The sequence below is a fragment of the Fonsecaea monophora genome, assembly GCF_001642475.1.
Source record: "Fonsecaea monophora strain CBS 269.37 chromosome Unknown Scaff39, whole genome shotgun sequence".
Lineage (NCBI taxonomy): Eukaryota > Fungi > Ascomycota > Eurotiomycetes > Chaetothyriales > Herpotrichiellaceae > Fonsecaea > Fonsecaea monophora.
In genome coordinates this window covers 33,945-45,871 of record NW_019173970.1, presented here as the reverse complement: position 1 = coordinate 45,871, position 11,927 = coordinate 33,945, and the positions used below count along the sequence as shown (strand labels likewise).

General features: G+C 52.5%; 4 protein-coding genes across 4 annotated transcripts; 2 read left to right on the top strand and 2 right to left on the bottom strand.

Moving 5' to 3' along the window:
• Positions 1-88: 88 nt before the first annotated feature.
• On the bottom strand, positions 89-2,305 carry AYO21_05880 (hypothetical protein; the record flags this gene model as incomplete). Its single annotated transcript, XM_022655847.1, has 2 exons — positions 89-483; positions 535-2,305. 2 exons carry the CDS (start codon positions 2,303-2,305, stop codon positions 89-91), a joined length of 2,166 nt encoding a protein of 721 aa, XP_022511767.1.
• Positions 2,306-2,790: 485 nt separating this feature from the next.
• Positions 2,791-5,340, bottom strand: AYO21_05879 (hypothetical protein; the record flags this gene model as incomplete). Its single annotated transcript, XM_022655846.1, has 1 exon — positions 2,791-5,340. The coding sequence occupies one exon, from the start codon at positions 5,338-5,340 to the stop codon at positions 2,791-2,793; it is 2,550 nt and encodes an 849-aa protein (XP_022511766.1).
• A 268-nt stretch (positions 5,341-5,608) lies between these two features.
• AYO21_05878 (hypothetical protein) lies at positions 5,609-8,519 on the top strand (the record flags this gene model as incomplete). The annotated part of the gene is made up of 3 exons (XM_022655845.1): positions 5,609-5,809; positions 5,902-6,404; positions 6,461-8,519. 3 exons carry the CDS (start codon positions 5,609-5,611, stop codon positions 8,517-8,519), a joined length of 2,763 nt encoding a protein of 920 aa, XP_022511765.1.
• Positions 8,520-10,521: 2,002 nt separating this feature from the next.
• On the top strand, positions 10,522-11,927 carry AYO21_05877 (hypothetical protein; the record flags this gene model as incomplete). The annotated part of the gene is made up of 2 exons (XM_022655844.1): positions 10,522-10,702; positions 10,753-11,927. 2 exons carry the CDS (start codon positions 10,522-10,524, stop codon positions 11,925-11,927), a joined length of 1,356 nt encoding a protein of 451 aa, XP_022511764.1.

The following is an 11,927-nucleotide window of genomic DNA, read 5'->3' as shown; positions in this document are numbered from 1 at the left end:
AGCAGTGGCTGGCATGCATCCCTCCCTTCCAGGCAGGAAGCATTGATTTACCCGAGAGCTCGGCGGCGCTATCATTGACTCGGGCCACTCATCCAGGCATGAAATCCAAGTCTTGGTATCCACCAAAGAAGTCCGAGAACCCAAAGTCGATCTCATTGCTTCCATCATAGAAATGAGGTTGAAGCAGAGGAAAGGTTTGAGGGTCAAACATGGGAGCTTGATAGTTGGCCATGTTCGTTTGGGCAGGCATGTCTAGCGATGTGGGATACTCTTCCTGTGTAGCGGGTTGTTGTTGCTGCACCTCTGTGGGCCCTGTGTAGGGAACACTGTCGCTGATTATCGAGGTCTTCCTCTCTCGTCGATTGAGATCCGGAGGGCTGTTGCCGATGAGTCGCGGCATTCGGAAAAATACTGCATATCTTTTGGCTAGCTGTCTCTCCTCAGCGTTAAGCACGCCTCCTCTCTCAAGAATCTTTGCCAGCTCTATTCGAATGGTCAGAATGAAAATGCATTCGAGGACTGTTCAGTTCTTACCTGACACCACGGAACCCAACTTCCACCTCTCGCTGAAATGTGCGAGGACCAATTTCCCCAAGTCGTGACTAGAAGCGATCAGAGGCTGGGTCCTCAGGATATCACCATCCACGTAGTAAGGCGGAAGCATCATGCATGTAAAAAAAGGGTGGGCGACCGCAATATACCGAGAATCCCAAAGACTGATGATCCGCGACAAGTCGATGGCGCGCTGTCGGAGCGGTGATGAGCTGCCACCACCCACACTCGACACACTGCGATCGTCGTTCTCGGCAGTGATAATTCCAGAAACCATAAAGGACGCGGCCATCAACATGAGGTGTGTGCCAATAACCCAGTTACAGCGGGCAAAGGTCGCTGGAGTGAATGTCAAAGTCTCGGCGTCGAGTCGAAGCGATGCAGGAAGGGCAAGTTTGAAACAGCAGATTTCGTTCTCCAGCGTCAATTTCTCATCTGAGGAAATGTCTTGTTTCTGTTGCAATCGATCATGGACCGTCGCCATGAAGTGATTGGCAACCAAGAACCACGCCCGTTCGTCTTGGTTGTTATTGCCCTGCAACGACCTCCACGATTGACCGGGTAGCATGTTAAGCTCTGCAGATGACATCTCGATTTCGGCAAACCAAGCTTCGTCAGAGATTGGTAGCGCTACAGCCATCCTTTTGCGATCAATTGCATAAGGGTTCCGGGAGACCGTGGATGCAAATGTATCGAGTTCCCATACCGCCCACCAGACTCGCCTGCATTCTTCCTTCTCCACTGAGTCTGTGGGCGTGAGAGGGCTCCAATCTTCGTCGTCAATTTCGGAGAGTCCCAAGTCATAGGCTAATCTGACACAGACCCCAATAAGGATCCAGCCTTGGTGCGTCGGGCCTGATGTGTAAAAGTAGTAGGCTAGGAGAATACAGCCTTGTAGATAGGTCAGCGACGGACTCCGTACGGAACGGGCTTTGGCGTAGCACTCGCGCGCTCGCTGGGCGAACTCGTGTCCTCGCTTGTTTGGAGCAATTCCGGCAAAGACTGGATGGTTGGAGAATCTCGCCGACATGGCAAACATGCTATAGAATAAAAGCGATTCGTCGACTGAGAATCCTTTCATCACATCGCCGTCAACCAACAGGGACTTTTCGTACTTTGCTAGAAATCGCGGCCGGTGGAGGATGGGGACCCAGGCCTGTATTTTGTCGAAGAAGACATAGATCAGATCTATGGCCACTGAGCAAGAGATTTCGCCACCAAACATTGAGGGCAGTGTTGGCGTCGAGAGTTTGGTGGTGGGTTCCGTTGAGATGGGAGGTGGCGATTGTTGCAAGTCTTCCCCGTCCATTTCAGGCCCTAGTTCCTCGGTATCCTCCCCGTCAGAGACGGAGTCATTCTGGTCGTTCTGCTCAGCTCCGCGGTCCCGACCCTCAGTAGTGCGGTTCTCGGTCTCATCGATCTCGGCGAGGAGACCTTTAAGCGAATCTCGAAGTAATGTCTGGGGAATTCCTCGTCGGCCATCTGACTCAGCCGACCCTTCTCCTGCCCGAGAAGCCGCGTCAAGCACCTGAACTAACTTGGACAGGCTGTCACTAATCTTGCGAGATTGTGTTTTGAGCTGGGGTTTGCGCGTGGGCTTTTTTCTTTTCAAGGGGAAGGTGCAAGAATTGCCCGTTCTTAAACAAAGGCCACAAACGGGTCGACGCATATCACATTTTGTCTTTTTGCGGTTGCACTCTTGACATGCTCGGCGCGGTTCATGTTGCGGGACAATGGCTTCGGTATCGGCCATGATGGTGCCCTGAGGAGCTACGCAGCTCGTCGGTTGAGATGCACAAACATTGAAGTTGGCGCACGGACACTCGCAATATCACTGCCACGAGGGTTGAAAATGGAAGAAATGAGATGTTTTACTGGCCCATGAATCTGACTTGGACTCGACGGTTGACACTCCGGCGCTAAACCAGAGATAGTTACCGTCATATCCTCGATGTGAACGGAGAGTGGACGATGAAGTGGGGGCTAATGGTGGGGTGCCGAGGCTGGGGATCTTGGCATGGCACGTGCAGGGCCAAGCTGACTAATGTCAAATCCGTCTAGCCACCCGTGCCACCGAGTCACGCAGCCTTACGCTCATCAGGACAAGAGACGAGGCTCTAAGGCTCTTTTACTAGGTACAAGCAGCTCAGTTGCAGCCCGGCCAATTCTGTATCAACCAGATCAAAGCACGGTCAAATACGAAAAATTGTGGTAACTTCATCAAGATTCCTGCTGTTGTTAGACGGCTTTCCCTCTTCTTCTTGGCAGTTCGTCAGATGGTTTTCTCCCTTCTTTTGGCAGTGTATGCTCAGATAGCCCATTGACCGTCTGGAAATCTCGGAGAAGATCGGGTAAGCTCTCGTCCACGTAGCCGATGTCGATGGTTTTGGCTGTATACTGCACGTTGTACACTCGAGCATAGTGGAGGCGGCTGGATCCGGCGAGATTCTGTTCAGGATTTGTTTTCTTGACGGCGATAGGCCTTTTGTTCGACCTGGGTTCTTTGAATAGCAAGTGAGGTGCTGTACCTTCCACATAAATCACCGCATGCGCGTTGACATCTTTGGGAGAATGAATGAAATTGAGCAACCCTCGTTGATCGTAAGTGTTGACTTGTATGCACTCACAATAGCCACTATGCGCTTGGACGACCACCATAGTGTGGACAGAACTGGAAGTCTGGCTCCCCAAGCTTCGCTTGTTTCCGCTCAGATTCACTGTTCCTGGTGCTATAATGTCCATCCTCTGTGGTTCAATGTCTTGTTCATCCCGGAGCATGGCAAACACACGACCCGGCTGATAATATGCTGGCGGCCTTGCAATGTATCTAGCGTCTATCCTCGAAATAGTTTCATCTGATGCCCGCTTGGAAGGAAACGAGGATGATCGGGGTTGCCAAATAGTTAATTTGGCATTCATGAACGTTGATGGACTTATTGTTGAGGTAGAAACTGGACCAGGAGAAGTGCTTTCGAGATTCTTCCCAACTTCCGGGAGGTTTTCAGGGAATGGCAATATACTTGTGTTTTCAAGCCCTTGAAGATCACGGAATGTGTCCGTCGAAATGCTGCTCGTATCTGAACGAAAATCTCTGTTCTCGGCAAAGTATGCCTCCTCTGTGTAATAGATGCCTGCTTCATTTGTGGTGCTGTCATGATCATCGTGCGGTGATTCAGTGTGAGACATCGAGGGTTCTTGTAAGCCTAGCCAAGATGCCACCTTTGTGCGTCCTTTATCGATAGCGTCAGGATGGCAAATTGGGTTATCGGGAGCCCATGGAAGGGCTAGTAGGGCAAAATCATGTATGTGCTCAGCAATATGTCTCCAGCTCGTTCGAGCTGTTCGTGTACCGGCCTCGACGGTCGGTCTGCACAGTGGACACGACAATGTGGTGGTGGCTGGCGACATGGATGTTTCGAGAACCGTTGGAATTTGATGGGTGGCGATTGAATCAGAGTGTTTTTGCTTGATATGGCCAGAAAGAATTGAGCAGTCCCCATATAGTACACCATCGGCGCACATCAAGCAGGTCCAAGACTTGCCATCTGGGTGCTCTGCACCAGTCATATGAGACATCCAAGCTTGATGGGTAGCAAAAGTAGCCTCCGGTGTAGGACACTGGTCGTAAATACATGTATACGGACATACGTCCTCGGCGAGATGTCTCCTCCACCGGTTCCCGAACAAAAATGCACGGTTCAAAGTCTGACAACAACAAGGACACTTGAAATATTTGACATTCGATGATATTTTCGGCGGGTAAGGGTATCGTACTCGCGAGGTAGTCGAAGAGATCTGGGAAAACGGTGCCGGAAGGTTTTCGTCAAAAAACCCTGTACTGGCCTCAAACTTCGTTGCCATTGAACTGTCGTTGGACGCTTTCGGTACGGTGGTGGCGGAGAGGTCTTTCTCGGCTGAAGCAATGTCATTCGGCTTTGCGTCCACGGTCATTTCGACTGCAGAAGGGTTCGCCGCCGTTCGCGAATGCTTCTGGGCGTAAAGAAAGCGGTTTCGCCTCCTGAGATTAGCATTGATCAGGCGTCGTTGAACAGGAGTTAACTCTTCATTATCACCCATGGTCCGGGGGGAAGTAGAAGGACCTTTGCTTGTCCGAACCAAGACCCAGAAAATGAGAAAACTTTCGAGAGCAGAATGTTCTGAAGCATTGAATACCGAATCAGCCTTCTGGAGGCGGAGTTGATGTCCCGTCCGACGCACTGCAAGGCTGACATTCTTCAATTGGTCAAGGATAGACTCAACGCTCTGCATCGCTTCAGCAAGACGTCCGTCGCTCAATCGCTCTTTACCGTCAGAATCGGAAGCAAAACTGGACTGGTCAGACCATGGAGATATTGACCTCGAGGTCCGGCGGCTGGAAGCACGCTGCGTTCCTGATGATCTGCCCCTCTGTATCCGAATCGGGCCTTGAGTCTGGGATTTCTGTGCTGCCCAACTGAGGTATTGCTCCAACTCAGCCCCATGGGTAGTGAGACTCGTGGCCTGGCACTCTCTGATGAAGACGCCCAACAATCGTAGAAGGTCTGCGAAGACACTGAGAAGGGTTGGCTTTTGGCTAAGCCTGTCACCCAGAGACGACTCGTACATATCGGTCATGCCTGCGCCAGTTTCTGAGACCCAGAGTCTGAAAGCCGCAAGTTTGTTCTCGGCCCACTCGTGCTCCATGAGCAGCCGATTGTGCAGGCATTCTTCTAGCAAGCCATCACATTTTTGCGTCAGGACGGAGACATTCTGGACATCGGCAGGGCTTTCCAGCTCTTTGTCGCTCATTTAGCAGTGTCCAGATCTTAAGGAGCTCTCGGACTCTTTAAATGGGATGGTATTGGCGGGAATATAGAATTATCTAGGTGGAAGAGAAGGTCAAAGGCGTTCAAGTCGAAGTGAGGCTGAAAGCGCAGGCTGGGTCAGTGCGGGGTTGATGGATGCACATCAAGAGTTGAAAGGTGCGTGCAATCAGGCTGAACTGACGATGAACGATCTGTCATCCTTCTCCATTTTTCATGCTCGTCTCCCTCGCGGTTGCAGCGTGTCATTCGCCATGGCCGACGACGATATCGATGATCTCGATCTCCTCGAGTCTGCGCCAGGCACTCTACTCGCCATAGCACGCGTATCCACCACGGTCGGCATCAAGAGGCTGCACCAAGGCTTGGGGAATCTTGGAGGAGAGTTGGCGGCGCTTTCCGAGATCATCCAGAGATCCGAGAGCACATTACAGGGGGAGAAGTTCAAGAGGAGGGTCAGGAAGCTTCTTAGAGCGCTTGCGCGAGCCTGCACTGTCTATGAACCCCAATCCCTGGTCACTTGAGAGTCTCTAATCCTTGTCGATAGTGGCATCGCGAAGAGCCCAGTGAAGACTTCATCTTTTTATTGCGTCTCTCGGAGCGATCCTCGTCGTCCAGCAGAGTGGAAGCTGATCTAGAAGCAGGGCTACTGGCGTATGCTTCTGCAGGAAAATTGCCCAAGCTCATTGCTCTTGTAAAAGGCTTCGCTGGTCACCAGCCCCAGTCGGCAACAGCGGAAGACTCGAGGCAGTCCTTTTTTGGTCGCCGTCCCGGGCAGCTTACTATGCAAGAAGATTACCCAAATCACGTCAGACAGCAGCTTTATCAAACGCTTCGAGAGCATTCCAGATGCGTGTGCGTTGTCGAAACTAGTGAGTCTGCGGACGCCGTCCCACAAAACAGAAGGCATTTGTCTAGGTTGCGGCTGAGGCCGTCCCGCAATGTCAACCAGACATTCATTCGGTATGACATGGTCTTTTCCTCTCGACCAGTGCTCTCGTCGACTCTCAAACGGATAGACTGGCAACATATGCAGTTCCAAGTCCCCAGGTAAGCCAAATCGTTCAACAGACGAAGAATATTCCAGCCTCTAATCTTTAGTCTAGTGAAAGACTGGGTAGGGAAGGTGCTGGTATTTCGAGTCGAGACTCATCACTGCATCATCTCCCCGTAGAACCACGACTGTGCAATTACATGATCTCGCCAAAAGACTATCAGATATGTCTCCAAGTGCACAGGAACTATCTATGGTTACTTTACAATCGCTTGCCACTGGAAGCGCATGTCACCGCTTCCCCATCACTGTCTCTGTCAGATACACTAGAAATTGGACGCCTATCCGACAAGATGAAGGTCATTCTCGCATACATCATTGCGATATCCGTCTGGGAATTCTATAATTCTGATTGGATGTCCAGACCATGGAGTGCCGATGACATACATTTTCTGCAAAAGCAGCCAGGAATTGACCGTTCGGCGCCCGTGATTTTTGTCAACAAACCTTACTTGGCAGTACAGATGGAGGAAAGCGACGGTCACGAGAACGACTGTAGCGGCATTGTTGGTCAAATTCACCAGTACCCCAAGATCCTGGCTCTTGGGTGGTTATTGATCGAGATAGCCACCGGCATACGAGCCAGAGATCTTTCGCGAAATGATGAAGTTAACATCAACTCGGAATGGCTATCAGCACAAGAATTCTTGTCCCGAGGGATGCCATGGGATACTTTCGACTACAGGAAGTACTGGGAAGCTGTGCGTAATTGTGTCAGCAATCAATTCATCACCGAAGGTCCCGCATCTGGCATTTCGCTTGTCGACATTGAAGATACGCGTTTGATGATCCTCGAAGACGTTGTTAGGCCATTGGAAGACCTACTTGTTGGAACGGGCTGGATACATGATATCTGGACCGTAGGATCGGTGAAGCCGCTGATGGCAAAGCCAATTTTAGCCGCTGATGCATTGCTGGCAGGGAACGCTAACGGCCCCAGGCATAATAATACAATGCAACCACAGTCGAACGGAATAGGTGCTCAGTCTCAGACTGTAGCCGAGACAATAATTCCGGCCGATGTCAGTGTCCGCTCTTCAACTCAATCCCGCCCGCGCACGCGTCAAGACTTTGGAATTGGTATTATCTGTGCTTTGACTATTGAAGCAGATTGCATCATTTCTTTGTTCGACCAACACTGGGACGATGACGACCACAGATATGGCAAGGCGTTGAAGGACCCCAATGCCTACACCATCGGCCGAATAGGTCATCATAACGTCGTCGTCGTTCATATGCCCTCTACGGGGAAAGTCAGTGCGGCCAGTGTCGCCTGGGGTTTGGAATCGAGCTTTTGCAATATTCAGCTTGTATTAGTCGTGGGTATCTGCGGAGGGGTGCCATACTATCGTCATCATGGCAAGCGAGAAATCTTTTTGGGAGATGTCATTATCAGTCGATCGCTCATCCAGTACGATTTTGGCAGGCAGTACCCGACGGGTTTTGAATGTAAGGACTGTCTGGAAGGAGGATCAGGGAAGCCTCCTGTGGAGATTCGGTCGCTTCTCGCCAAACTGGAGACATCACATCATCGACGACGATTAGAGCGCAAGGTGAATCGCCTTCTGGAAGCCCTTCAGGCCAGAGATGAAAGGGTGGCATATCCTGGAGCGGAGGCAGACACACTATTTGCGTGCTCTTCACTGCATCGACACCATGAGGCTGGAAACTGTCAGACCTGTCAGTGGGCGGAACCCGATGGCATTTGTCGCGCCGCCATCAAGAGCAGCTGCGAAGATTTGGGATGTTACAGCAAGGGTATCGTTGAGCGCACACGTTCCCAGAGTGGCACTCAACCTGGCCGTACGGCAGGAGAAAGAAGCTCGTACCGGCCAGCCATCCACATAGGCATCATGGGGTCGGGGGACACGGTGATGAAATCCGGCCGTCACCGAGAGAAAGTTGCGCTAAAGTACGACGTTGTCGGATTTGAGATGGAGGGCGCGGGAATCTGGGACTTCTTCCCTAGCCTCGTCATCAAGGCCGTGTGCGACTATGCCGACAGCCATAAAAATAAGAAGTGGCAGATGTATGCCGCCGCCACAGCGGCAGCGGCCACGAAAGCATTTCTCGAGGAATGGAGGCCCGGAAGTGGACCGCCTGTGGACTGAACGTTAACACCCGCAACCCAATTCGGACAGTCGTCATGCAAGGACTGGTGAACGAAGCACCAGGGATTGTGCCTGTGGCATCGATCAGGGGCGCCTCAAGGGCGTCCAATCCTTCAGCCTGGTGGACCCTTGGTCGGCAGCCTTGCAGTCATCAACAAGCACAGGGTAGGCCTCGATTCACGGAGAATGATCCGAAACACCAGTCAGTGAGATAGCACCGACAAACAATGGCGGTTCTCCGAGTGGACTTTTCCATCTCACTAATAGACTTCACTCCAGGAACAGGACGACTCGTCCATTTCTCTCTACTTTGGGCCTTGCTACGAGTGGGGAAGTGGTCGATGCACGCCAATATGACCCAAGAATACCTGATCCGAGGTTGTAAGAAGACTGACCTCGGGAACAGAATTGGAACTACAGACGAATTACCCCAGACGAGGCTTGGTACAAAGAGCGCAACACAGTACTCGGCATTCCCCGAGTGGTCAGGACGAGTTTCCGACCTAGACAAATACGCTAGGGAATTTTCAATGGACGAAATCAATGGCGACTCTTTGGGTTTCTGAGCAATCAGCATCGTTCTGAAGCAAATCTTGGATCCCAAACCATGTGGGAGGCCCAAACCGCAACGAGCTGCTCCCGTGGGGACTTGTTTTCCTAACCACGAATAGCCACCGAATCCACGCGAAAGACAACGTCTAGGCCTCGCCAGCATGTATTCTAGTCCTAGCCAGTGGATCCTGTGGCTACAAGTACAAGGTGGCCCTCACCAATTCGCCTGCGCAATAGCAACGTATGGCCCTCCCCCAGGTTTCTCAGCGAAACTAGCCGCAAAGGCCAGGAAACAAGTCTCTGGGCCCTTTACGAGGTACAGCCTAACGACCCCTCACTTGGCCAATCGTCGAGGGCAGGGAAGACTGAACTCCTCCCCGGGAAGTATCATCTTCCCCCACTCAGCCACCAGAGCCACCACCCAAGAAGAAAACCCCCACTAGCTGGCCAGGACTTTGGTTTCTTTCCCTGTGTCTCCCAGATCCGTGAAGGACTGAGGAGAGCCTAAGGCCTAGTGGTTCTCGACCTGCTGAGACCAACAAAATAGCCAGTTGGATTCTTCTCTCCTTCCTGAACTGCTAAGTCCTTTTCGCGATCCTCCGGATTATCAACCAAACCCACCAATCGTGGGCAAAGGTGCCGTCCTGCTGACTTGATCTTCGAGGACGAGAACAAACCGCGTATTATTAGCCGCGTTGTGTCTTTGAATTCGAGGCAGACCATCGGGAGCTTATAATTGAGAAGAACCAGCTAACTATCTAGCCTCTCCCGAGCCCGGGAAATCATCGCCTATAGCCGTTGGCAACCGGCACACCTACGGAATCCGGCAAACGGCTACCACTTGCACAAGGACCGGAATGGGTTCATCTCTTCTGGACTGTACAGCAACTTTCCCTTTGCAGCCCTTCGTACAGGAGTGGTGGGTTTGGAACTACACAAGAAGTCTCAGGGTCGAGAACCAAGCGATCCGAAGTCGGCGGCAGCGCTTTCTTTTCAAACATGAACAAACGATGACTCGGTTCCTCGGCCCTCGCGTAACTCACTAGAGAAATGTCAAGTTTTCTTCTATTTCCGCCAAACTGTTTTCTTGGGACTCCCAGAGTGACTAATTGGACCCTGCCATGGTGATCCCAAAGGCATGGCACATGGCGCTTCGGGATTCGGTTCAGCTGTCCCTACAATTCGTGTGATAAGGCCGGTGAACACCACACGCTACTGGTCTGTATGCTGGTTAGCCCGAAATTCCGTGGGAAGTCAAAAAAGATATGGGCTAGCTGACCCACCCAACCATGGCGTCCATGGGTCGCCTTCCCTCTTCAGGTCAATAGAGTAAGGGGGAAAAGTCATATATGCCCCGGGCAAGTTTTCTGCTCCCCGGATTTCCCAGTCTCTCATAAAGACTCTGTCGCATCTAGAGGGGTGTCGTTTACAGCGACCTGAAGACACCACCATGATCTATGCTCGTTTACAGGTTGGGAAGCCTGAGACGGGCAAGGCTGTGTCTCCTTTTTGCGACAACGGCAACGATGCCGCGTGCAATGGAGGCCCGTCTCGAATCAACGGTCGGCTCAGTGTCCTAGACGACTCTATAAGACAGCACATGTTTGACACGGTGCAACTGTGTTTGCGAGGTAATACCGACACCACGAGGCCCTTGGAAGAGAGTCTGACATAATACCAGGTGTTATCACATCTTCGGTGGGTTACAAGCATGCGATTGAGGACATTATCACCCTCACCGATGTCAAGGCGGTGTCGGATTTCAAACCGGCCACGTGTACCAGCGAGACCGATACGCGCAAAAGTCGCCATTTGGACTTTTACTTTGAACTGCCCACCAGGATTTCCTGCAGGGATGGCATCTTCCGCTCTCTTCCCCTGACGGGCACGTTCACAGGCACCACCACAATTACCCAGAGCACGGCGCTGAACGATCTACGGGTCGAACATGGGAGCTGTGAAGTGTCTTACTGGGTCGAGGTCACGTTTCGCCTTTCCGGGAGGCAGATCGGTTTCTTGACCCAGCACACCCAAATCCCATCTCTCTACCATCATCTACGGGCGGCGCCGGCGAGAGGGATCCCCCTGACCCACCGTGCGAAACCCGACATCCTGGCGCGCTGTCGGTTTCACAAAATCCCGGACCTGTCACTCACTTTGTCCGAAGCGGACATGACGGTGCGACGGGACCCAGAGACTGGGAAGCGACACATCAGCGTGCCCCTCAGCGTGGCCAGGGACGCGTCCGAGAATTTTGGAATAGACGGTCGTCAATCGCTGAAATGCTCGGTCGAAGCCAAGTGGGAGGTGAAGACGCGCTTCTCCACGACACCCGGTCGCCCGTCTTCTGCAAAGGTGAGAGCGGGCGAGGTCATTTACAAAGTGACGACGGCGTCGACGCAGAAGTCGACCATCCTATTTCGCCCGCTACCGCAGTACGACGACTCTCGTCGCACGCAGAAGGCGAAGAAAACCCCCGCCGAGCCGTACGTTGCGACGTCTCAACTCGACCTCTCCGTGCCGGATGCCATCTCCCAGCCATCTCTGGACTGGATGTATCTCGCGAGGACCTATGCTCTGGATCTCTGCCTGACGTTCCACGGTGGCCACGGCGCACCCAAGTACTCTCTCCACACCAACATTCCGCTCTCGGTCGCCGCTTACGGGTCGAAAGCCGACGACGCAGCGAAGAACCAAGTCGTTGTGGGCGTCTCGGAGATTGCCTCGGGCTGGGAGTCTGAGGAGGGGGAGGACGGTCACAGTGAACTTCTCGGACCGCTGGGTGTGAGCACGGCGCAGCGGCAGCAAGGACAGCGCAACGCGACGAGGACACCGCCACCGGCTTACTTTCGATGA